General features: G+C 39.9%; 1 protein-coding gene across 17 annotated transcripts in view; it reads right to left on the reverse strand.

Annotated features, from left to right (window-relative positions):
* Positions 1–2,990: 2,990 nt before the first annotated feature.
* LOC148861603 (proline-rich receptor-like protein kinase PERK13) overlaps positions 2,991–26,150 on the reverse strand; it is a 28,815-nt gene continuing 5,655 nt past the window's right edge. The window contains exons 2-10 of one of the 17 annotated variants that reach the window (XM_088985342.1): positions 6,243–6,332; positions 6,081–6,150; positions 5,536–5,734; positions 5,215–5,456; positions 4,617–4,743; positions 4,464–4,535; positions 4,178–4,364; positions 3,933–4,065; positions 2,991–3,465 (exon numbers count right to left, since the gene is read on the reverse strand). In XM_088985342.1, coding sequence (XP_088841468.1) covers positions 3,424–3,465; positions 3,933–4,065; positions 4,178–4,364; positions 4,464–4,535; positions 4,617–4,743; positions 5,215–5,456; positions 5,536–5,689 — 957 coding nt within the window. In that variant the 5' untranslated portion in view covers positions 5,690–5,734; positions 6,081–6,150; positions 6,243–6,332 and the 3' untranslated portion in view covers positions 2,991–3,423. Of the gene's footprint in view, positions 3,470–3,932; positions 4,066–4,177; positions 4,365–4,463; positions 4,536–4,616; positions 4,744–5,214; positions 5,457–5,535; positions 5,735–5,837; positions 6,053–6,080; positions 6,190–6,242; positions 6,333–26,150 lie in introns of those variants that run through there. The other 16 variants (XM_088985335.1, XM_088985338.1, XM_088985333.1 and 13 more) reach the window with 16 other exon arrangements.

Here is a 26,150-nt window from a genome sequence, read left to right on the forward strand (position 1 = left end):
AGTAACACTACTAACAGAGAACAAATTAATAGGAAAGTTTGGAACATGAAGAACATCAGAGAGGGCAAGGCCAAGAGGAAGAGAGAGAGTTCCTTGACCAGCTATGGAAGAGTATGATCCATCGGCTAGTCTCACCTTGTCTCTTCCAGAAAGAGGGTGATAGGTTTGAAAGTAAGAGGACGTACTAGTCATGTTTTGATGCTCCAGAATCAATGATCCATGGAGAGTCATGGGTGTGAGAAGCAACATGGAAAGCAGTGGCAGGGTTACTTGACGTAGATGCAAATGAGGTTGAGGGAGGAGTATCCATCTGACGAATTGCTCTACCATAGAGCTCTAAATGGTCACGAAAGGAATTCATAATGTCCTCCCTCGGGTCAGGTCCAGTGAGATGTGTCTGAGTCATAGTAGAAATGGGGGGCTGATGCTCCCGAGTAGCCATGTTGGCCATGTGATGTTTCTTTGTATTTTGCTGCCCGTACTTCTTATTCACCTCTGAACCTTGCTTCTTAGTCAGATCTTGAGCCCATTTTGGTTTCCCATGGAGATCCCAACGGGTATCTTTGGTGTGTCGGGGTTTCTGGCAATGAGTGCACTACAATTTTTCCTTATCTTCTGTTTTTTTCTGGAGATCTCCTTTCCGGGAAGAAGATCCCCCACCAGTGGATACACCCCCTTTTGCAACTAACACAACAACATCCCCACCAGGGCTGTTCATCAAATTTCTCCTGCTTTCTTCAGATTGTACAAGAGACAAGCTGTTTGTACTTCTTAGCATCCTCATCACACTTCCAATGCACACTCTGGTAGTGATCCAACTCCTTCCAGGCAGATGTTAAGTCAGAGTAATAGACCGATAAACACCTCTCCCCCTGTCTACAAGTAGAAGATGCTGCCTGCAGTTGATAAATTTTGGCATAGTGTCGCAATTCTGAATATGTAGACTTTGCTTGTTCTCAGATTTCATTCGCAGTTTCAGCCCACATGAAATTCTTCATGATTTGAGGTTTCATGGAAACCAAGAGCCAGGACATAACAATATTGTTCTCTTGATTCCATCTATCATATTCAGCACTCCCGGAGGACGGTTCTTTTATCCTCCCATTAATATAGCCTATCTTCCCCCTTGCAGTGATGTATAACTTGATCCCTCTTGACCACTCTAGGTAATTTAAACCATCAAGAGGGACAACAGCCATAGGAAAGGATAGGTCACCCCCACCCATTCCATTCAGCATTGAGGAAACTCCAGATGTGGCCGAATCTTCACTACTCATGATTTCTGGTTTAAGAAAAAACAACAACCAAAGAAGTACTTCCGAATAAGGCTATTATAGAAACAGGTCCTTCTGACCTACGGTTTCACTGGGAGCAAAGACTAAATACTGTTGTTGCAGTACTGGAACAGATCTGTATAACCTACGGTCTTGTAGGAATCCAAGAAAAGAACACTGCAGTTGTAGTACATAAACAGGTCTGTATGACCTACAATTGTACAGAGGTCATATGACCCTCCAATAGAATAAAAAAAACAAGGTGAAGTTCACCACACCCCTAATCGCCAGGTCTGGTAGCCGAACAGTCAATGACTGAGATCAATACAATATCTGCTTTAGGACATCAACAGTCCATCGAAGGGGTAAAGAAATACAAAAAAAAAATGTCGAATATAGCTTCTTTGTTAAAGAAATACAGTCCATCAATAGTCCATCAATCGGCTGAACAGTCAATCAATAAACAGTCAATCCGTAGGGCAGCCGAACAGTAAATGAACAGTACCTCTTTTAACTTCAGATGATAGCCTCTCTGTAAACCAGAACTCCCTCTATGAACCTCAGATGATAGCCTCTCTACAGTCGAATAGACAATGAATACAACTTCTGGGCTGGAAGATGAAAAGTCTATAACTTCTGGGTCAAACTGAATACAACTGATTAGCAGTTCGATGGATATAGCCCTGGGAGATGAAAAGACTATCTGCTCGACATTGAACAACAGGTTTGCTTGACACCACCCTTCAGGCCTGGTCGACTTGCTCTGATACCATGTTGAGCAAGAGCAAGAGCAAGTGAAGAGATGAGAGGAGAAAAGAGAGGGTGAGAGGAGAGGAGAGCCGAGAGGACTGAAAGCCCCTTCAGAACTTAGGGGGCGAAAGAATGATATGTTATTATTTATACTAGTACAACCGAACAATGTAAACAAAGGAGAAATTACAACAATACCCTTATGGTACTAAACCTGAATACATAAACAACTGACAACAGTCTCTTGATGACTGTCCCAGGCATTTAAAATGTCTTGACATATAGCATCTATAAGGACAGATCCATAGGTCTTTCTTTTTTTTTTTACTTTCAAGGTTTCTTTTATATGTCTTTTACTTAAACCAAGTGCCTAATGTTGAGAAAAAAATTATTTATTTTATTTCCTATTTTGGTTGGGTTTTAAGTTGCAACCTTTAGTGCAAAGTAACCTAATTGGTGTTGACATACACTACAATTTCTATAGAGCATCCAATGAAGAATATTGATGTACATTTATTTCCCAATTGCTAGGGGGTCATTGCATGGTGTAATGGTAAAATCCTGGGCTAACAAGTGTGAGAATGTGGGTTTGAATCGAGTGTGGCCACTCTGTTCCAAAAAAAAAATGCTAGGTCAGTATCAATCAACCCTTGCAAGACCCCTGATAACTAGTTAGGATCAAGATTGGGTAATGGCCTTTTTACTTCCCAATTGGTGGTTGCTATTCTCTGTGCTTTCATATTTTACAATACTAACAGAACAATTACATTTTGCTTGAATCAGATCAATATTCCCTGTGCAAATATATTATGTTTCATTTCCTGTTTCCAGATATATTTCTTATTGTTTTAAGTCAAATTGATGGAAGCAAGAAGCATCCTATTTGTGAATTTAGGCTTAGACTCTAGTGCTTATGCCCAATGCCTGATAACATCAATGTACAGATATTGAAACAGGACACAGTAATTTTGGACTGATAAGCTTAACCCAGTTAAGCTATCAGTCCAGCTTAACAAATGAATTAGTGCACATTAATCAAGTTCTAATTTTCCTCCTTTCCTCCAGACACCAATGAGAGCTGGATTTTACACACTTAGGGGAAAAAGAAACCAGAGCTAGCTTATCAATATTGATAAATACATTCTTTGGCTTTTAGCCTACGAGAAACAAACAAATGTGTGTCTTCAATTTCACCCTGAGGTAAATAATTGGCTCCCCGGGGTAACTGTAGCAGTTCCCTCACCCATGACTGTTGTCAATGTCATCTCCTTTTCTAGTATTCGGTCAAGCTCCAACATGATCATGTCCATCTTTGGTCGCCCTTTTCCAGGTGAACTCATGCACTGAAGTGTCAACCTTATCAAATCCATCATTCCCTCTGAAGTGAAACTGCTGGTGGCTAGCCGATGGTCCACAAGATTGTTTGAACATAGATGTGATTCTACCTTCACAAAGTTGGAGATGCAACTAGTAAGAAAGCTAAAAATAAGTAGTTTATATGTAAATATGCTACAAATGAAGATGCAAACTTCTTAGGTTCACCAAAACAGTCTAATTTGCACTTGACACTGAATAATTAATCCTCATGGAAAAAAAAAATACACCTTTCTAGTACTAGCAACAATTGCCCCATGTAAATGTTTAACAAAATCAAGTTGACCAAATACAAAATGCCTTGAGCTGTAACAACAAAGCATATTCCAACAGATTCAACGCAAGCAAGTATTTTCTTGGAAATATATTGAGAGGCAAAGGACTGTGAGAGGTAATACAAGGTGTAAATTCCTGGTAATTGAAAACTAATCTTCTTCACTTGGGATTTTATGGTTTCCAATATTTTTAGATTTCCAGCACCAACACAGTTAACAGCTTTGTTTAAAGAAAATGTATATGAAAATGCTTATTTACCCACTGGATCAAGCTTTCATGGCTTCTCAAGGAATTGATCTTTAATGCCTCTTGTCCAGTTATGAGCTCCAAAAGAAATACCCCAAAGCTATAGACATCACTCATTCCAGAGAACTTTCCTGATTCTCCCACCCTAACAAATAAACCCATGGTTTATAAATAAAAAAATGAAAAATAAAGAAGAAACCTGAGAAAAAACATCCACATAAATCTAGGCAAAAGTTTAGAGGGGAAAGTGAAGATACTCAGGATCTTGTAAAACATTGCCACCAGTCATTCGAGATGAAGACCCTGGATCTCCAATTCTTTCAAGCAGATTATAAACCCCTGCATCTGCAACTTTAGCAATGAAATTCTCATCGACCAAGACATTAGATGTTTTGAAGTTCTTGTGTGCTAAAGGAGGTACAAGACCATGTAAGTGGCATAAACCTGCACATTTTAGATTTTTATATAAGCATCTGCATTGTTTGATTTATCTTTTTCCCAACAAGGTCAAGAGACTATTGATCGGATTTTACCAGTATCTACCTTTAGCTGCCCCTAGAGCTATAGAAAGTCTTTGTTTGAACTCTAGTTGTGTTGTTGAACCTTGCCCAGTATCTGTCATACATCAAATTACTAGTATATATGTATTTTAATGAACACAAACCATATTAATATTTTTCACAAATTGAAACTTACCATAGAGATGACTGCATATGCTGCCATTGGGTAAATATTCAAAAATCAGCATTTGAGAATCATCTTCTTGGCAGAAACCCAGAAGAGTGACTAGGTGTCTATGCCTGATCTCTGATAGATAAAGTACCTGCTTGATCACATAAGCTATCACTTTGTATTTGAAATCTTTGTACTTAGGTTGTATAAATTTGAAGTAGAACAATGGACATCTTTTCAGAGAGAGGAACTCTAAATTATCCTCTAGTAAAACATTCAAGAACAATAGCTTTTCCTTTAATAAAGCAATTTGGATATTCAATGTCTGTTCACATGATCATTCATAAAAAAATAATGTCTGTTCACATGACAAAAGATCAACAAAATAGCAGAATTTTGTGTACCCAGAAGAACCTTGGCCTTGTGTTCCTCAAGGGAGTTCTGTACTTGTGGATCTTTGAACAGACTTAAGATTATTTCAGTGAGCATTTTAACTTGATAAAAAAAAAAGTTTTCAACTTTTTAACTTACTCGGCAAAAGAACTCTCACAAAACACAAGATGTTAAACACATAGCAGTTAATGAATTGATCTTTGCCCTATTTGTAAGAAAATAGTTATACCTCATTCACAAAATCTTGTCGGGCAGCACCTGGTCGCCTTTTAACCGCCACGATAGTGCCATCACAAAGTAAGCCTTTATACACCAGACCAAAACTCCCCTCTCCAATAAGATTGCTTTTACTGAAGTGCTTGGTTGCTTGCTCCAACTCTTCCAAGGTGAATTTCTTCACTCCCTGCGGTCCAGATAGAGAGGTCCCTCCAGAAGTAAAGCCACCTCCTCTATTCCACTCCATCGTTGATTCTAACAAAGAAAAGCAGATATTAGTGGCACATGCATAGCTCTTTTGAAACATTACATGATTCATCCAAAGCAGCCCTACCTTGTGCAGATGGGTCTGAAGATCCTGTCTCAGAATTCTTGTTTAGCAAGTTCTTAAACTGTGATCTGTAAAACCACATGAAACCAATAACTATCACCAGCAATGCTATCCCCGCTGCAGCACCTCCAACTATGGCTGCATATGGCTTGGACATCTGACAAGAGCTTTATGTCTCTTTCCACAAACTTAAAAACAGAACCTGTGTAGTAAACGAGCAAAAGAAACAAAATCAAATGGGTGGACAAAATTGAGCTATATTTCCCATCTTCAAAGCATCCACAGAGATCATAAATTGAGAAGACCTGTATAAAAATTAGACTCAGATTCTTCATACCAGAAGCGCGTTAACTCACTCAAAAGTCCCACTTGTCTAACAGTACTAGTAGTCCAGTATAAAATGGCATAATCAATAGTTCTAAGGTCCTACCACAAAGTGGGCATTAAAATTTCTCCAAAAACTGAAGTGTAAACCTTCAGGACACTCACTTGGAGACACTACAAAATTGTGGTAAGACCCAATAAACCCAACAGGAAATTAGACTGACCTTTTGCAACTACCCCACTTTGCTGTCCGGTCTTCAGCATTTCATCCAATGTGATTTCAGAGAATTTCCTCTGCTGAAAAAACATCCCATCCTTCCTTACATGACAACCAAAAAACATAAATGAAGAGGAATCCTTAAAAGCAGTAGAAAAAGTTGAATTACCATTATGTCCTGCATTGTCGGACAATCATGCTTTTGGATCCACCATTTTTTCTGCGATCCCCTCTCCCTAAAAGACCTTACTGGCCAAACCTGTTTCCCAAGACAGAAAGAACAATGATTAGACTAGAAGTTAAGATTGGTTATTAGATAACAAAACAAGAAGTTCTCTTAAGCCAAAGAAGATATGATTATATACATTTGATTTCTAACCGCATGCAGAATATATCAAGCATGTATACCACAAGCACTCAATCGGATCTTTCTGCCCCATATTCCCAACCCAAAGAAATATTGCCCATTCTAGGTGTTGTCATCAACTGTAATGGGTTGATTTTACCGTGTGGATGTGGACAGGGAGGAAAATGACTTCAAATGTACTAGTAATGTGAGACATCATCATTGAAGGAGATCAAAAGAAAATATAAATAAATAAAATAAGAATTAAAACAAAAGGTAGTAATCAGCCTCTCAATTTCAAGTCTTTTCCCTCTCATCAACACAATCCTCTGTTTTGGCTTTCTGTTCATCTGATCTGGAAAGAGTGACTTGCCTTTCATGTGTAGGGTCTCTTTTACATGTGGGGTCGTGACAACCAACCAAACATCAGATAACAACTTCAATGGAAACCCAGCTTCCACTGGTATGCGTTATTGACTTTCAAGAATGAAGCCTGCAAATTAGTTACATGCATGGTTCTAAATGTTGGTGAAGTTTCACGAGATTTTGGATTTTTTCTGAAATTTTTGGATCTTGTCCATTTATTCTTCCAAATTTTCAAAATACTATTAAAGTAATATAAACATAAATATACTATAAATGCTAAAAACAGTGATAAGATCATTAAAAATTATATAAATTATAAAAATGTCCAAATTTTCAAATTAAAAAAACAATCCATCATTCGTCCAAAATGGCTGAATTTTCTAAAATGTAAAACCATGAGAACATGTACTTATTCTCTTTTCTTGAACTGGTTGGTGCTATATCAATATGAGAAGCTGGTTGGGAAATTTGGATGGATAAAAAACGACAGGGTAAAATTTCTTCTTTAACTGTTCTTTTGTTTTCTAATCCCCTCCTGGGTACCTGCTTTTCTGAGTTTATACATAGTGGGGTTGTGCTGGAAAGTAAAACTGTAAAAGGGGTGGGTGGGAAGGAGCTTGTCTTCTTGTGTAGGTTGACGGCTGGATGGAAAACGCCATGTCAATGAACTCACAACAGAAGTTGAGAGATGAAACCAAAGATCCAGGACAAAATGTGGGCTTATCAAACAGGCCTTACTTTCCTTGTGCAGACTTGTATCTGGGACTCTGGGCCTACCGTGCCAAGTGGGAATTCTTTTTTTTTTTTTCCAATTTTTTGGTTCAATATTTTCTTGCTTGGTGTTTTCTTGTACAGCATTGTAATTTGCAAGGGTTTCATCATCTGGCCTACAAATTTGTGTAGGACCAACTGGCACAAGCCTAGCTCTACAAGCCACCTTTGTCCAAGCTTTTAGATCATGGCAATCTGTGGTAGGATCGTCCGTACTCCTATCCAAATTCTGGGTCATGGAGTCTGTCCGATATTACATAGATCAGCTCAAGCGAATGCTGTCAACTGGCCATGTTATTACATAGATCGAGATGGAAATGGAACCAAATTGTAATATTCGTCTGGTAGGATTTGAACTAGAACATGAACATCTCATAATGCACCAAACTCCACAATTTTCCAAACATCAACAGCGCAAAACACATTGATGATTAGGTAGATGGTTTCGGCAATTTTCCAAACCATACTGGGTCATTCTTACAGTTCTTTTGATTCTTGTCTTTTTCATACACACCGTCTCACAAACTTGGTATTATTTTTGGCGAAGAGATTACAATTCTGGGCATCCAAACTCCAGAAGGAGAATAATTCAATGAGATCAGCTTCCTTTTTCTCTAGGCAAGAGCCTCCTGTTAGACACAATCACTACACAAGACAAAATAGACGCAGAAAAGAACAGGATTTAGGTATCCTATATGTAACAGGCTAACAGCATAGGTGGTACTGCTGTGCCGGGTCATGTTCCAACTCAGTTTCTTTTGTTCAGGGAAAGATAATTAAACAAATAGTAGTTCTTGTTCCAGTCCAGAACGTTTGCCAACCGGCACATTATTAGATTTCATGGGTTCACCATATAACCCTTCTGAGTTCTCTCATGCCTAAAGTAGCAGCCATGGCATAAAACCCACTATTGCTTTTTTTTTTTTAGTTGAAGGCTCCGTTTAAAGGGACAAATATAAAGGGGAAACAGAGTTTTGCACCGCTAGTGCATGTATGCAGCCTAAGTCTCAATCTTCACCAGTCAGTGTTAGTATTACTAACCGCGCATGGTGGTATTTACAGCTGACAAATTTCATGGCACTGACCACTGCACAGGTGGTTGATCCAGAGGGTGGTTTAATGAGTCATTTTCTCTCCTTAATGCTGAAAGAGGAGGGAGATGCCAGCTAAGGGAGATGAAGACGTATACTTGGGTATCTCTATCATTTATGTCTGTGAAGTGGTCCCTGTTATAATAGGCTTGGGAATCGAATCTCATCTGCTGGGACCCTGGAGGCACTCTATGGTAAGAAAGGAAGGGAGAATGAATATGGGAGACAACCTGGTCATCTTCAGGCAGCTTTTATACAACGTTTTGAATCAACATTGTCTGTACGACCATTAAGATTTTCCACTTTTACATTTAAATTAAGTGTTCGGTTTGAAAGAAAAGGTAGGGGAAGAAGGGAAGGCATACTTGATGCCCTTGAAATCAAATACTACATAAGAAAGCCTATTCATTTGATCTAAATTCATTGATCCCCACCAAGGAGTGGGGGAAACAAAATAATAAACAGCATTCTTGTTTAAGATTCAACCTCCAAATGAATGAAGCAGTGATTAGCTTTTACTGGTCCACTTGAAATATTGATAATCAAGAAAGAAACAATATAATTGGGATTAACTGTTGAATATAATTATTCAAGGCAATAATGGTAACCTTGCCAAAAGGGCTTTTGAGATGCATAGTTTCAAGTAGATACAGAATAAAAGATGATGCCATCTCCATGCTCCACCTTGCACAGTAGATGTGAACATTGTTTTTCATAAACAAAATACAATTACAAACCATTACCATGCATGTATTTACAAGAGATCAACAGTTATACGATCAATGAACAATATGACCACTAGACAAAAGGCGGAATTGGGCAAAAAGCAGAAACTGGGAACCGAGCTCAGCTGGGATACAGACAAGGTGACCTATACTTTTTCGTTTAAAATAAGGCAGCCACAAGCAGACACTTCAACCACTCCACAATGCACTTTGGGTAGAATCCACACTCAGCAGTCAGTAGCAACAGCAGAAAGAACCTATAGTTCTTTCTGAACTTTTATACAGCTCACAAAACACGGGTGCATGCTAGCTAGTAATGTGCACTTTATCTCACTTTTCATGAGTCCATCCCCGCCTCCACAATGCCAGCATATCTGATGAGGCACATTATAACACCCAATCACCATAAGATGATCAGAAAACCAACATTTACATTCCACATACTAAAATTGCTCAGGAAAATAAAGAAAAGCTCTAGATTCTCATTCATCTTTAGTTTGTGAGGCACGGCAAGCATTGTATAATCATTTTCTGAAAGGAGAACTATAATCCTACAGCCAGCCCTTGGTTATAGAAGTTGCTACCACCTGAACATAAGATACATGGTGGGCTAGCCTAAGATTACCTATTGAACAAACTTACAAACCTTGTAACTCATGCCATTCTATTTTCTCTCTGGGTTCAACCAGCCAGTTAAAATGTAGTTCATCTGTTTTGCATTGGAGTGGAAGAGAATTCTACAACTAGGTCTGGTTGTGGGGTTAGCATTCCCTTTCTAAAAGCACAAGTAGCTATACACTGTCATCATAGTGCTCCTGCAAAGTTTAAAAATACATGGAATGTGATAACTGGCTCATAAACCACAGATATTACTGCAACCATAAAATGCCAAGTAAATTATGAGAACAATAACAAACTTACAGAAGGTGTTGGATGTTCCACTCATATTTTGATGTTTTACTAACCACTGATGTTGCAAACTTGCAACAGATGGACCCTTCATAGAACCATCACACAAATAGTCCAATGCTTTGATCAACTCTCCACATTAGAGATAATAATATATATCTTGGTCTAAGCAGACAGGGCATCTAAAAAAACGAATGATTCAAGTCAACCACAAAGGGTCCAACAAACATGGCAGAGCTGTAATAATCTGTTTGTTGACATAATACAGAGCACTTAATCTAATGTGGAATCAACTGCCAGAAGATCCAATGGACCTGCAACGCAACCATATAAACAAGGTGGGCCTTGCTGTGGATTACAACAGTGTGCTATCTGCATAGCAGGGTTCAGCACTGGAGATCAGCATCAGCTCATTGTTTTAGTGGCAACAATCGCTGCCACATGAAGTGAAGAAAATCTAGCATTGTAAACCTGAGGTAGACCTCCCTTGCAAATACAAAATCCTGAAGAGACACTTTCTCACTTAGAATTCTTGTCCATTGCCGATGCAAATATGCTTTATTTTGTATATAACTATCTTTAAACCCTTAAAGAATAATAAGAGGAAGTCATGAAATTTGAATGCAAGTAAATCCATGTCAAAAGAACTCTCATTGGATTGTAACAATCTGAACCCCTGGAGCATCTGGATATTCTTTTGTCAACTGAAATGAATGCAAAAAATCGGATGTTATGATAACCCAGTAGCTTGGCTACACATTAGAGAGTTGGTGGAAGAACTTTGAAATACTGAAGGCAGTGGCAACAGTTCAACCCCCCTCCCCATCATGCATGTCTAACCCATCATAACCCACTGGGACAAAAAGTAGGTAATAGAAAAACTGGGTCAAAAATAAACCAAGCACGAGCAGTTTTTCCTAACTTGCCAAATTCGGGAAAAAACTATGGATGTTGATTCAGTGCCACTAGTTTCCTCTGTTGAATTGGAATGTACTAATCATAAGTAGACACCAATCTAGGGGTGGCAACGAGCCGAGCTTCGAGCCTACTAGAGCTCGGCTCGTGAGGCTTGTGAGCCGGCTCGAATATATATATATATATAGAAAATAATATATATAATAAAAATATCATAATTCTTAAATTTTTAAATATCAAATAAAAAATATTTTTTAAATATAGTTTTTTATTTTTATAAAACATTTTTTCTCAAAATCGAGCTCGAGCTCAAGGTTCTAGCTCAACCTGAGCTCGAGCTCGAGCTCGAGCCTTGTAGAACAGTCTCGAGCCGAGCTCGAGCCTCGTACTATTCGGCTCGGCTCGGCTCAAATCCACCCCTACACCAATCAGATGCTTAAAAAGCATCAATCTCTAGATTCCCCAAGGATCCCAGTTCATCATAAAAAGGTAAAAACTGAGAGATATAGTGATATTTGACATTTTAAGTCCCCATGATCACTAGGTTTAAACATCCTCTAACAAACCAGCCGAACTGATGTCTGATTTAACCATGATCCATCTCTAAGTTTTCCACTTCAGACACACACAAAAACAAACAAACAAACAAGCAAACAAGGTTCTCAGTGCAACCCAAATTATTGAACAAAGTAAAATGTATTCTGACCTTAGAAATCTCCTGATGACAAAAAAAAAAAAGAAAGTCTTAATGATTGTTCCAATGTCTTTGCAATCCTTCAGCATTAAATGTAGACTCTGTTTGATCTAGAACCAATGTAAGGGCCTGTTCGTTTGCTCTGAAGTTTGACATCTGAAAGTGCAATAATTACATTAAGAGGTATATTGGTATTGGTGAACTTTTCTTTCCTCTGAACTCTAAATTCTGAATTCTGAAAATTATCAAATACCCATTTTGACCCCATATATGAGAGTTTTTGTTTGTCTTTTTGGGGGTATCATTGGAAAACAAAAAATTGTATGATCACACTTTAAGAGATAAGAGGAAACGAACAACCATTTTTCTCTTAAAGTTAAAAGATTCCTATTAAGATATAAGAGTTAAGAGGAAACAAACAGGCCCTAAAACTTCTTAGGAATAAGGTTGATTTTTCATTTTTTTGTCCTGTTTTTTTTTTTTGGTTGAATAACAACAAATTTATTAATCATTAGAAAAAGGAAAATACAATAGGCTACATCCCAGAGATTAGAATGGCCAAACCAAAAAATAGAATACATCAGAAATATTCTTTCCCTCCCCAAAAGAAGTTTTGTTTACCTCTTGTTTTTCCAATGCATCTGCCAGCCCATTAGCTAATCTATGGGTCCAAGTTATAGCAATATTTTGTTTCTCTTAAGTTCCTTTATCTCCTTCACTAAATTTCTATACGAACCTTCATTCTGCAGTCATCCCACTACCACTTTGGAATCCTCTTTAATTTGCAAATTTGCAATGTTCAGATCCTAAGCCAACCTTAGTCCTTGTAACACTACTAGTGCCTCAGCCCTTGTTGAGTTCACAAATCCTAATGGTCCAGAGAATAGAACAATAATGGAAGGTTGATTTTTCTCCATTTTCAAGGTAACTGGATTCAGATTTGTTGCAGAAATTTCAGGTTCAATCTTTCTGTCCATCTTTGAAAGATTCTTTTGCAGTCCATCTTTCTGGACCAAGGTTCAACTCCAGGCCTATATTGCCCGTTATAATGGATCTACAAAAAGGGTCAGCCTTTAACCCATATTCACTTGCATCAATTATGGTTGACTAAGAGCTTTAAAGAGGTCCAATGTTGTGTTTGTGCCTTGAATTCCTTGTTATGGCCCACTCCATGACCCAACCCCCAATTGTGGAGAAAACCCTAAAAGGGAGAATTCATTGAGATTTGTGGTAGATGCGGAGGGCTTGGGCCATCTACAGACCTCACCCCCATTTTCAAATATGGGTCCTGTGAGAGTGTGGATATATATTTAAGGACTTGGGAGTGAGACACTAAGATGAAATAAAAGTGATGTTGCAGGATAACATGAGTGTCTCGCAGGACTTCGTGTTGGATATTGCGAGAAAACGATTTTGAAAGAGCTAGTAAAAGGTAACCTCACAACATCATATTGGCAAAAGCGTGAGGCTTCCAAATCGAGCATGGTCTAGTATTACAGGACATCGCAAGAAAAAAAAGAAAATCTTGTAAGAGCAAGATCCCATTATATAGGTCATGCTTACCTCGCAAGTGTAGTATGACGAGGCAACCTCGCTAACATGTAAGACCATCCTAAAGAAAACCTCAGACAAGGAGAATCTTGTAATCTTACCAGTGTTGATCTTGCAAAGTCTAAACCAAACCTCACTATAGCCTTAGGAGTGTGTTCGGGGTTAGATGCATGGCCACCTTAGGGAAACCACGACTGGCTGTACCTAATGTTTGTGTGGACACATGTCACACTCAAGGTGACTTCCAAGAAACGTGATCTAATGACCTCATGGTCACTAGGACATGTCCAATGGGGAGAAACCAATGAGATTTGTCTCCCATGTGTTCATTTAAGTGAAGAAGATTTGAATAGTTGAATATACATCTCATGCATGTAGTCTGGTTTCCTAAATCTATAAATAGGGAAACAGGACTCTGAAGAAGGGAACCTTCCTTTATCCATTTTTCGACCCTTAGCTATTCTTTACCCCGTCTCTACTTGCTTTCAGACCTTCTAGACCTAAGTTCTTCTCATCCTTAGGTGTTATTACTTCCCAACTTTATGCCTTTCAGACCATCCTCATCTGATAGGCTTATAGGTCCCATATATAATGTATCTTGCCCTCTAGGATTTAGAGAGGCTGTTTTCCCACACCTTTTTTGAATAATAAAGAGAATTCATTAAAAAGAAGAAGAAATACAAAGAAAGAGGTGATAAGGAATCATCCGAAAGAGACTCACAGCCTAATGACCCCAACTGGGACAACAACAAACCATAACAAAACCCAGAAACATAGACACACACAAAAGAAAGACCGACAAACTCAGCAAACCAAACTCATTGGAGAGTGACAAAAAACAACCAAGAAATTAGAAAGAAAACCCCTGAAACTGAGGCGACCACCAACCAAACACCTAATCCAACAATCCTCGAACCTCAGCTTACAAAACAGACAAGGTTTTTGATCTTCATCCATGAAAGTATCTTCCTACCCTAAGTCATCCTCGTCTTAATCTTTTTTTTTTTGGATCAATAACACTTTCATTAATTCATCAATAGAAGATTTACAAAAGGAAGACAAACATGCTTATCTTCCAAGAGCAACACAGAACCTCAAGAAAAGGAAAAAAGAAAGAGAAAAGAAAGAAAACACACTAAAGTTACAGCTTGGCCCAAAAAAGTGAATCCCTTTCTGCCCCTTGTTTAGCTAAACCGTCAGCTAGGGAATTAGCCGATCTTTTAACCCAACGTATCTTAACTTCCATCTCCCGCACCAGCCACTTGAATTTCCTCCTCTCACTATTGTACTTCCATAAGCCATTGTGATCTTTAAGCAGCCATCCTATCACCACCTCTGAATCCCCTTCAATTAAGAGTTTCCTGATGTTCAACTCCTTAGCTTTTTGGACTCCTTCCATAACTGCAAAGATCTTAGCTCTAAGGGAGTCACCCACTCCAATTGGGCCTGAGAACATGGCAGAAATGACCCCATTTTCATCCCTAAAAACACCCCCAATCCCCGATTGTCCCGGAATTCCCCTGCTACACCCATCAAAGTTTAGTTTAACGAATCCACTAGGTGGAGGGGTCCAAGCCACATTCATTACTGAGTTAGTTTGTGTGCAACTTGCAATTTCACCCCACTTCCTCAACATGTCAACCACAGTGTAATCTGTGAAAAGCTCCAAAAATTTCAGCCACTGTACCGCCCTAATATGAATGATAGCCCTCGGATCTGCTACTCCTCTTTGAGCTTCTGAGAATATCCTAGAGCTTCTTTCTTCCCAAAGTGTCCAACATATTGCAGCCCTTAGTCCTCTCCATATTGTCCTTCCCCTTTTTATCCGCCACCTGAAAAAAGAAGGGGAAAAAAGGCCTTGCAAGTCTGACGGGGGGTTGAACAACAACCAAATAGGGACAAAGCCCATTCCCAAATTGACCTCGCAAAAAGGCAAGACACCAGTAGGTGAAAACCAGTCTCCCCATCCGCTTTACAAAGAACACACCACTGAAGTGACAAACAAGTATTGGGTCTCTTCTTTTGGAGTAAATCACCAGTGTTGATTCTTTCCAGATAGGCTTCCCAACAAAAACTACCAACCCTAGGAGGTATTGCTCTGCACCAAACCTCATCAACAGGAAAATGAGGGAAGGTAGGACTGGTGGACTGACTTAAGACTTTGAAGAAAGAAGCACAAGTAAAAATGCCATTGGGAGAAGGTGTCCAAATTCTAGAGTCCGCCCTAGTGGGGTCTAAGACAACGTTATCAAGAATTGCAATAAGGCTCAAAATAATGTCAAAATCTGAGTCCCTCAAATCCCTTCTTAGACCCAAGTTCCACCCAATCCCAGAAATGGAAGAGGACGGGGTGGTAAAAGACGAGATTGGCTCATTTTTCAAATAAGAAAGAGCAAACAAAGAAGAAAACTGATCCTTTAGAGGGGCACTCCCCACCCAGGTTTGTTCCCAAAATTTTATGGAGTTACCGGAATTCAAATCATACCTGATATTAGGGGAGAAAACTGGTAGTAGGTCATGAATGGCTTTCCAAGGAGAATTGCTTGTGGTCCTAGCTCTGATTCCAGCGTCCCATCCATTATGCTCCAGCCCATGAATACTTGCCACTATTCTAGCCCAAAGCTTCTCCTTCTCCAAGGGGAATCTCCACAACTACTTTCCCAACAGAGTCATATTCCTTCTCCTAACATTGCCAAGCCCCAAGCCACCACATGTCTTACTCCTACAAACTATCTCCCAGCTCACTCTATGATCCCTCTTTTCCTCTCCCGGTTCCCACAGGAAATCTCTCAATAACTTCTCCAATCTATTAGCAACCTTCATTGGGATTTTAAACACCGACATGAATGGTAAAATAGCAAGTGTGGCCTTAATAAGAGTAACTCTCCCACCAAGAGAAAGGTAGTTCTTTTTCCATGACACCAGTCTTTTTTCGAACCTTTCCACCACCGGGTTCCAAAAGCTCTCTCTCATGGGATTATCCCCTAAAGGCAGCCCTAAGTAGTTCAAAGGCCAACCCGAGACTTCACACCCCAATACTTCAGCACTCTCCCTGATCTCTCCCTCCTCCACATTCACCCCCACAACACAACTTTTCCCGAGGTTAACTTTCAAGTTGGATATTTGCTCAAACAGTTGTATCACCGACTTCAAATTCCTAATAAAGCTCAAATTACCGCCTTCACAAAACAGAATCGTGTCGTAAGCAAACTGCGGGTAAGAGGAGTTTCCGCCCTCCCAACTCTCCAGCCTCTAATGAACCCCCTAGAATTTGCTCTGTGAATCAATTTCCCCAAAACCTCCGCAATTAGAATGAACAAGAAAGGAGAAAGGGGGTCTCCTTGTCTTATACCCCCACTGGTTGGAAAGAAGTCTACCACTGCCCCATTCACTAGCACTGAGTAATGACGATTCCGAACACAACCCATGATCCACTTACACCATCTAGCCCCGAACCCAAATTTAGTCAAAACTTTCCTCAAAAATTCTAGTCCACCAAGTCATAAGCCTTTTCCAAGTCCAACTTACAAACCACTCCCTTCTTCTTATCCCTCTTAAAGTTCTCCACACTCTCATTAACAATTAAAATCTGATCAGTAATTTGTCTTCCATTCACAAAAGCTCCTTGGTAGTGTGCAATGATATCTGGCAAAACCTTCTTCAGCCTCAAAGACAACACTTTTGCAATGATCTTATACAAGCTATTAACTAAGCTAATTGGCCTAAAATCCTTCGAGTGGGAAGCATCTTTCTTTTTTGGAATTAAGGCTATAAATGTGGAATTCACACCCGGATTGACAATTCCTCTCTTGTAAAACTCCCCAAATACCTGCAAAAGATCATCTTTCAAAATGTCCCAACAGTCCTGATAAAAAAAATTGTGAACCCATCCAGCCCTGGGGCTTTTGTTCTATACATAGAAAATACAACCTCCTTGATCTCTTCTAAACTAAAGCTTCTCTCCAACCTTCTCCTGTTCTCCATCCCTACATCTGGTCAGTCCAAACCTTCTACCCACACCCTTCTACACACAGGCTTTCTTAGGATAGATTTGAAGTGCTCCACACAAGCCCCGACAATCTCCTCTTGATGCACTAGCTCAACTCCATCTACTACCAATTTGGAGATCAGGTTCTTCCTTCTCCTACCTTCTGCTAGAGAGTGGAAAAACCTAGTGTTTTTGCCCCCCTCTTGCACCCATTTACACCAAGATTTTTGCCTCCAGCTAATTTCCTCCTTGTGCAGGCAATCCTCTAACTGTCTTCTTAAATCTCTCCTGAGCTCAATGTCTTCCTCTCCAAGTTCTCCCCTTTCTTCTTTAGAGTCAAGGCTTTCAATCTTATCCAGCAGATCTCCCTTTCTTTTTTCTATCCTCCCAAACTCCACCAAATTCCACTCCTTGATTTTTGCTTTCAAAAATTGAAGTTTCTTATGGAATTTCATCCCCTCCCATTCCACCAATGGGTTACACTCAAACCACCACTCCCTCACTTTGTTGTTAAACCCTGGGTGGAGTAACCACATATTTTCAAATCTAAAAAGGGTAGGACCTCCACGCCTTCTTTCCTCCTTATACAACACTATGGACCAATGATCAGAGGTCACCCTTGGAAGAGCTCTAGAAGCCAAGGTTCCCCAATGGACTTCCCAATCCAGAGAGAATAGGAATCTATCCAACTTCGAGCAAATGGGTCTAGATTGGAGATTTGACCAAGTAAATGTCTTATGAGCTAGGGGGATCTCTTTAAGCTCAAAGTCATCCACAAAGCTGTTAAACTTCCTCAGCAGTACCAATACCTTTCTCCTAGGGAAAATTCCTGAACAATACCCTGAACTTTGGGGTTGTGTCTAATCAGTCCCTGAACTTTTAAACGTGTCTTTGTAGTACCCTGAACTTTCAATTTGGGTCTAACAAGTCCCTACCGTTAGTTGACCATCAATGGCCAAGTGGAATGACCAAATTTCCCTTCATATTCTGAGTGAGAGAGAGAGAGAGAGATTTTGAGAAGAAGACAACTGCCCTCATCTAAAACAGGGTTTATGCATCAGAGAGACACTGTTCACTCAAAATGTGGGCTTTGTTTTGAGGTTGTGGTGGTCGCCGCTGATGTGATTGTTCAAGTAAACGTCGCTGGAAACCACTGTTTGGTAGTTTGAAGTCATCATCGATGATTAACTGAGCATTCTCTCCGGTCTGTGGTTATAAGGTTTTCTCTAATACAGTTGCTTAACAGGAAGAAAGTAATATCAGTCCTTCACCGTCACTGAAGAAGATACTAAACAATTGTCATCACTAGAGAAGACAATAAGCCCTTGCTATCGCCGGAGAAGAACATAAAAAAACTCGCTTTTTTAACCATAAATTTTTGCCCCATTGACTTGTTATATGATTATGATTTCTTTGTTGGGTTTTTTGTTCATTCGATAGATAACAGAAATTGTATTTTTCAGATCAAACGTCTTTTTTTGTCCATTCGTTAGAAATACAAAAATCCCATGGTTTTCTTGTCTTCTTCATTCTTGTTTAGTCAATAGATGTAGGTTATTTTGATTTTCGTTGTATTTTTTTTGTCCGTTCCTTAGACCTCTTCTTCACTTTCATTTTCTGGATTTTTGGATAGGGGTAGCAATGTGTACGTGACAATCTTTTGGTTTGTGGTTGTCTATGTGACCAGGGTTCAGATAGTGTCAAACTGCTATTGGTACCTGATTCTCAATTGATTAGTTGAATTTCTTACATACCCGAGATGTTAATGTTAATGTATCTAATGGTCCCCTACCTTGACCCCCACCACATGAAGGGAATGTGCATTAACTTTTGTCAGTGGTGGGGGTAAGGGCCACCGTGTTCTTTTATGTTTCACTAGTGGGAAATATAGGGGGGATCTCATTTTTGTTGTGTTTTTTTAGACTAGCTTGTGACCATGTTTTTGTGTTTTTTGGCACAGATGCTTACCATTTTCATCCACCATCAGGGCAGCATCGTTGAGTTGCAACCATTAATATATTATGGTGGTGATGTGGCAGTGAGTACTAATGTGGATGTGGACCTGTTATCAAATATTGACATAGTTACAATGATTAAAGAGTCGGGATATCAGGATCAATGGAAAGTGTTCTACAAGAACCTGCGACATGACTTCGAAGATAGATTGGTACTCATAGAAATGTTAGATAGTGTATGTCCTTAGCTCCAATCAGATTGATGTACAGATACATTTATTGTAAATGGACAAGAGTACATAATTGTTTCATGTTATGATTGGTGTGTTTCTGTGTAATTACCCATTAAACTAGACACTTATGAGACTCGTGTTAGTTTAAAATGTTCTCAGTCGTTGGATAGACTTGGGGAGTTTATCCTGCCAAGACCGACACTGATGTGCTACCAAAGAAGTTGGGGCAACTTGTCTCAACTACTAGGGTTGGACCCTGAAGAAAATTGAAGAGAATAGAGCTGAGAGTTCGGTAATGAGGGTCTGAGAAGAGGGTTTTGAACATACTCTCTCTCAGCACCCTAACACTGTTTTATTAGATATATTTGAATAATTACAAGGAAGCCCTTAGTTGGGCAAGAATTTACAAAGAACTTAATATTGATAGGATGGGCCCAGAATAAGGCCCATTACAGAAAAAAAAAACATAAATAACAAGAAAGAATAAACAACCTATGGGCCATTTGACCCATTTTCTCTACACTCCCCCTCAAGCTGAGCATAGATGTCAATCATGCCAAGCTTGCTGGTATCCTGCTGAAGTTTTGCCTTGGAAATGCCTTTGGTGAGAAAATCTGCCAACTGTCCTTCAAATGTGATGAAAGGAAGACACACTTCACCCGAAGAGACCCTTTCCCTAATGAAGTGTCGATCAACTTCAATATGCTTGGTTCTATCATGTTGCACTGGGTTGTGAGCAATGTTGATGGCAGCCTGATTATCACAGTACAACATCATTGGCTTGTCATATTCAACTCCAAGCTCTTCCATCAAAGATTTTAGCCATAATAATTCAGAAACCCCATGTGCCATGGCCTTGTATTCTGCTTCAGCAGAAGATCAAGCAACAACCGATTGTTTCTTGTTTCTCCAAGAAACAACATTACCAGCTACCAAGCTGCAATACCCAGAGGTAGATCTTTTGTCATCAATGTTCCCGGCCCAGTCAGCATCAGTGTAGGCTTCAAGTTTCATATGGCCATGCTTGACAAACAGAATACCCTTTCCTGGGGAGCCCTTCAAATAACATAGGATTCTCTCTGCAGCTGTCATATGAGTGTCTCGGGGAGCATGCATGAATTGGCTAATGCAACTGACTGCATATGCAATATCTGGCCAAGTCATGCATAAGTACAAAAGTTTCCCAAGAAGTTTCTGAAAGATTCCTTTGTCTTCTAACAATGTCCCTTCTGAGGCTGAGAGTTTATGACTCATATCAATAGGTGTAGCAACTGGTCTAGCACTCATATTTCCAGTTTCAGAGAGCAAGTCAATAACATACTTCCTTTGGGAGATAAGAATCCCATCCTTGGATCGGGCCACTTCTATGCCAAGAAAGTATCTCAATTCCCCAAAATCTTTAATCTCAAACTCTGCATGGAAAAAAGATTTTAAATCACGAATTCCTGAAGCATCATTACCAGTCACTACAATATCATCTACATACACAATGAGGTATACTGCCAGAGGTCCACTCCTCTTCACAAAAAGAGTATGATTGGACTGTGTCTGCACATAACCAAAGTTAACAAGTGTTGTTCTAAATCTCTCAAACCATGCTCTAAGGGACTGTTTTAGTCCATAAAGAGATTTCTTCAGCCTGCATACTTTCCCTTTCATATCAGTTCCATACATCCCTGGAGGAAGAGACATGTAAACCTCCTCATGTAATTCACCATTCAGAAATGCATTCTTCACACCCAATTGATAAAGAAGCCAGTCAAAGTGAGCAGCTAAAGATAGAAAAACCCTCATAGTTGTCATCTTGGCAACAGATGCAAAAGTCTCTAAATAATCAATCCCATATGTCTGTGTATAGCCTTTTGCAACCAGCCTGGCCTTGTAACTTTCAATGGTGCCATCAGCTTGGTATTTGATAGTAAAGATCCACTTGCAACCAACGGGATCCTTCCCTTCAGGCAAATCCACCACTTCCCATGTGTCATTCTTGTGTAGAGCATCGGTTTCAGATCTCATAGCATCTCTCCATTCTGGAATCTTAAGAGCTTCTGACACAGACCTGGGAATAGGATGAGAAGCAACAGAAGACAGATAGGCAAAATATAAAGGTGAAAGCAAACTGTAAGAAAGGTGCTTGGAAATGCAGTGTGTAGTGCACTTCCGTTTTCCTTTTCTAATAGCAATGGGAAAATCAAGGTCAAAAAAGGATGAATCCAAAAGTGTTGAAACAGTACCTGTTGTGTCTTCTGTGGCTGGAAGTGTATGAGGCTCATGTGTTGTAGGAGAAACAACCTGCACATTTCTGGATCTTTGCCTTTGATGCACCTTGGGATTGAGGATAGGACGAGAGGTAGAGTACTGGGACAAGGAGAATAAAACGACTGATCCACCCTTAATACATTTGAAGGAGAGGCAGCCACATCAAGAGACTCAACAGGGACAGGAAGAGGAAGAGCAAACACCTGTGACAAATCCTCCCCCTATGGACAATGTCTTTCTGGAGAGGAACCATAAAATGGGGAAAACTCATCAAAGGTGACATCCATTGAGACATACCGATTGTCAGACTTTGGATCAAAACAACAATAACCCTTCTGGGTGGGGGAATAACCAAGGAAGATACGCTTTTGAGCTTTGGGTTCAAATTTATGTCTTTGGACACTTGGAACATGTACGTAACAGGTGCAGCCAAGGACACGAATAGGAACAGGAAAAAGGTCATTGTCCGGATGCAGAAGAGTGAAGGGAGACTTAAACCCCAAAACCCTGGATGGCATGCGGTTTATAAGGTAGGTAGCAGTAAGAACAACATCACCCCAAAACCTGGTAGGAACATGTAAGGCAAATAAGATACTTCTTGCAACTTCAACAATATGCCTGTTTTTCCTCTCAGCAACCCCATTCTGTTTTGGGGTCCTAACACATGAGCTTTGATGAATAACCCCTATGTCAGAAATAGATTTTTCTCAAAGTATTCTTTTGCATTGTCCGATCTGAAGATTTTAATCCTGGTATCAAATTGGGTTAGAACAAATTCATGGAATTGTTTTACAAGTCTTGGAACTTCATCACGGGATTTCATCAGGAATATCCAAGTGAACCGAGAAAAGTCATCAATAAATAGGATAAAATATTTGTAGACACCCATGGAGGGTAAGTGGTAAGGTCCCCACACATCAGAATGCACAATATTAAAAGGAACAGAAGATCTTTTATTGCTCAAAGGATAATTGTTTCTACAATGCTTTGACAATTCACAAGACTCACAATGAAGACTGGACAAACTAATTCTCTTAAACAGTTCAAGGAATAGATGACTCAAGGCAGAAAAAGACAGATGACCAAAACGACAATGACACAACATAATCCGACTAACAGACTCTGAAGAGACAAATCCGAGAGCAACATTCCCAAGATGATCAGTGCATTGTCCCGGAGTACCAAGCATGTATATTCCGTTCGCCTCATGGCCACTCCAATCACCTTCTGAGACTTCAGATCCTGAAAAACACAATAGGAAGGAAAAAAATGTTACACAACAGTTTAGTGACTTGGTTAAAGTACTCACAGACAACAGATTTGTATTTAGTTTAGGTACATGGAAAGCAGAAGGTAGGAACAAAGAATCTGTAGCCTTGATGGTTCCCTTACCAGAGATAGGGGCAAGTGAACCATCAGCTAAAGTGATTTTATCACGTCCAGGAAGTAAGTCATGAAACAAACAAGGTAGATAGATTGGTCATATGGTCAGAAGCACCTGAATCAATAATCCAAGGGATCTTGAGATTACCTGAAGTGGTAGCATGATTGGCAGAAGCCCTTATACCTGAATGAGCAAATGCTGAAGCAGTAGAATTTCCTGAAGGGTTGGAAGGAGAGGTCACATCACTCAGCTGACTGATCATCTTCCCAAACTTTTCATATTCTGCTCTCATGGCTGCCAACTGTGCAGAAGTAGACATCTCTTCACCATCTGGCCCGGTAGCTACATTTGCACTTCCTGATCTTTTACTATCATGCTTTTTTCTGAAACCAAATGGGAACAAGATTAGGATGTAATTTCCAGCACTTGTCTTTGGTGTGCTTCAGCTTCTTGCAGTACTCACATATAACTTCTTTCTTTCCTGTGCCACTAGAAATTCTAGCATTCCCTTTAGGTTTAATCCCCATATTGGCAAAATGATCATTAATATCAGCCCCTTAAACCTGGACAGCCCTTCTGCTCTCTTCACTACTCACCAATGCATAAGCTTATGACAAAAAAACACACTCCTTGGAAAGAATATTCTGTTTTGTGATATCATATTCTGGGTTTAGTCCAATTAAGAACTCAAAAACCTTGTTCCTTTCAACCAATTTCCTGTAGGTCTCTGCATCATTAGTGGTGTCCCAAGTTACAGCTTCTATTAGGTCAATCTCTTGTCATAGGGACTTCAGGGTTGAGAAATATACAGCAAGAGGTTTCTCTCCTTGCCTTAAATTCTTTACATCACTTCTCAATTTATATGCCCAAGCCACATTGAGTTTTTGGGAATAGGTTTCTACAACACTGTCCCAAATTTCTTTTGCTGAATTCATATCCATAGGTAGTGCTGACCGATTTGTGGTTGCATTGAGTTCACAAGCCACCCAATGACAGTGTAATTTTCTTGCATCCACTTCTTGTAGGATGGATCATCTTCTGGGGGGGGCTTCTTACTCCCGGAAATGAACCCCCACTTTCCTCTACTACATACATGAATCTTTACTGATTGTGACCATGCCAGATAATTAGTTCCATCTAGTTTAACTGTGGTCACAGTCAATAAAGAATCACTTGGAGTCCCCTGAACCAATCCATATTCAGCATCACTTTTGTTTTCAAACTCTGAGGAGTACATCATGTAAACACTCCAAATATGATTTCAGATGACTTCTAGCAATAACAGAGTTCAGCCGACCACAAGAAGGCAATACACTGAGTTCAGCCTTCAAGAAGTAAACAGAAACTTCTAGGCACTCAGCCGAAGTACCCTTTTTCAAATATGGACTTCAAAGTAAATACCACTTGGTATTGCTGAAATAGCCCTTTTTACAAACACAGTGTGGGCAATAGAGACAACCCCACTGTCAAAAAGAAAAAAAGGCCTCAAGAACAGTTCGTACAGCCCCCCAAAAGCAGCCAAGTATAAGTAACAATCCACAGCCTTGTTACAAGGATGTTTCGGCAGTTTGACAGTCCAATAAGGAGTGAAAAACAGCCCAAAATTTTCTGGGTTAAACCAGATTCATAGGCAGACGAAGGTAGTATAGAACAACCAAAGTTTTTCGGACACTTCAACGGTCCAAACACATTCGAAAGCAATACAGAACAACCAGAAGAAAACTGAACCCAGAAATCTGAGCACAACTTACAGTTTCGAGCTTCAAACAGAACCGAGTTGTTCCTCTTCCCCTTTTTCTTTTCTCTGATTCTTCCTGGCCACCGAACCACTTCTCCAAGAGATTCGAGTCTTGGGCACTTCCAATGACCTCCAAGAATCATGCAACACGAGTTAAGCTTCCAGCCCTAGGATATTGAAGTTCAGGTATGCTCTGATACCATGAAGAAAACTGAAGAGAAGAGAGCTGAGAGTTCGGCAATGAGGGTCTGAGAAGAGGGTTTCGAACATACTCTCTCTCAGCACTCTAACACTGTTTTATTAGATATATTTGAATAATTACAAGGAGGCCCAAGGACGATGGCCCAAGGGGAGAGGTTGTTACCTGACGAGCTATACTTACTTAAGTCCATCGTCCTTGGGCCTTCATATGATGGCTGGATTCAATGATCATTTAATTGTAAATGTTGGGCCCATTAAGAGCCCATACTGATGGACTTGGGGGTTCACTATACTTGACAGTGAATTCAGCAAGGCCTTTTCACAAAGGCTGGGTCAAACCCATGTGGGCTTATGTGAGGTCATTGTTGGGATCCCATGCCATACAAAGTGAACCTAAATGGGCCAGCAACTACCTAGGGACGTGAGCCTCTTGCTTAATGGGCCTAAAGCCCATGATTAATGTGATTAATTAGGATGTCACATGACAGTTTAAGCAATCATGTGACATGGGCGAATATGGGTTTGGATAAGGGTGTGGAGTATCCATTAGGATAAGAAGAGAAGTCTTATCCACTAAAAGAGTCCAAATCCAAATAAAGATTTGGATTAGGAACCTCCTAATTCGATTAGGAGTGATGCTCCTTAAGGTTTAAGAAATGAGAGTTCGATTTGCTCCACATAACTCTGCTATCAGCTCTTTCTTTCTGCTCTTGCCGCCCTAGAAACCCTAATTTGTTCTCAACCTTTGTGACTGATCTTGATCAGTCTGATCTCTGATTTTTGCAAGAAAACATCAGAAACTTTTCGTGCTCACCTCCCTTGTACGATCCAAACAGTTGGATTGCAGTTTTGTTGAAAATTGCGTTGCTGAACCGGCTTCATTCCAAGCTGCGCCATCTTCAATGGAGGCTGGTTTTGAGATTCAATTTGGGCGTGAACTACCACTTTGGG

The sequence above is a fragment of the Nelumbo lutea genome, chromosome 4 (genome assembly GCF_056320005.1).
Source record: "Nelumbo lutea isolate HS-2025 chromosome 4, American lotus-T2T, whole genome shotgun sequence".
Taxonomy (NCBI): domain Eukaryota; kingdom Viridiplantae; phylum Streptophyta; class Magnoliopsida; order Proteales; family Nelumbonaceae; genus Nelumbo; species Nelumbo lutea.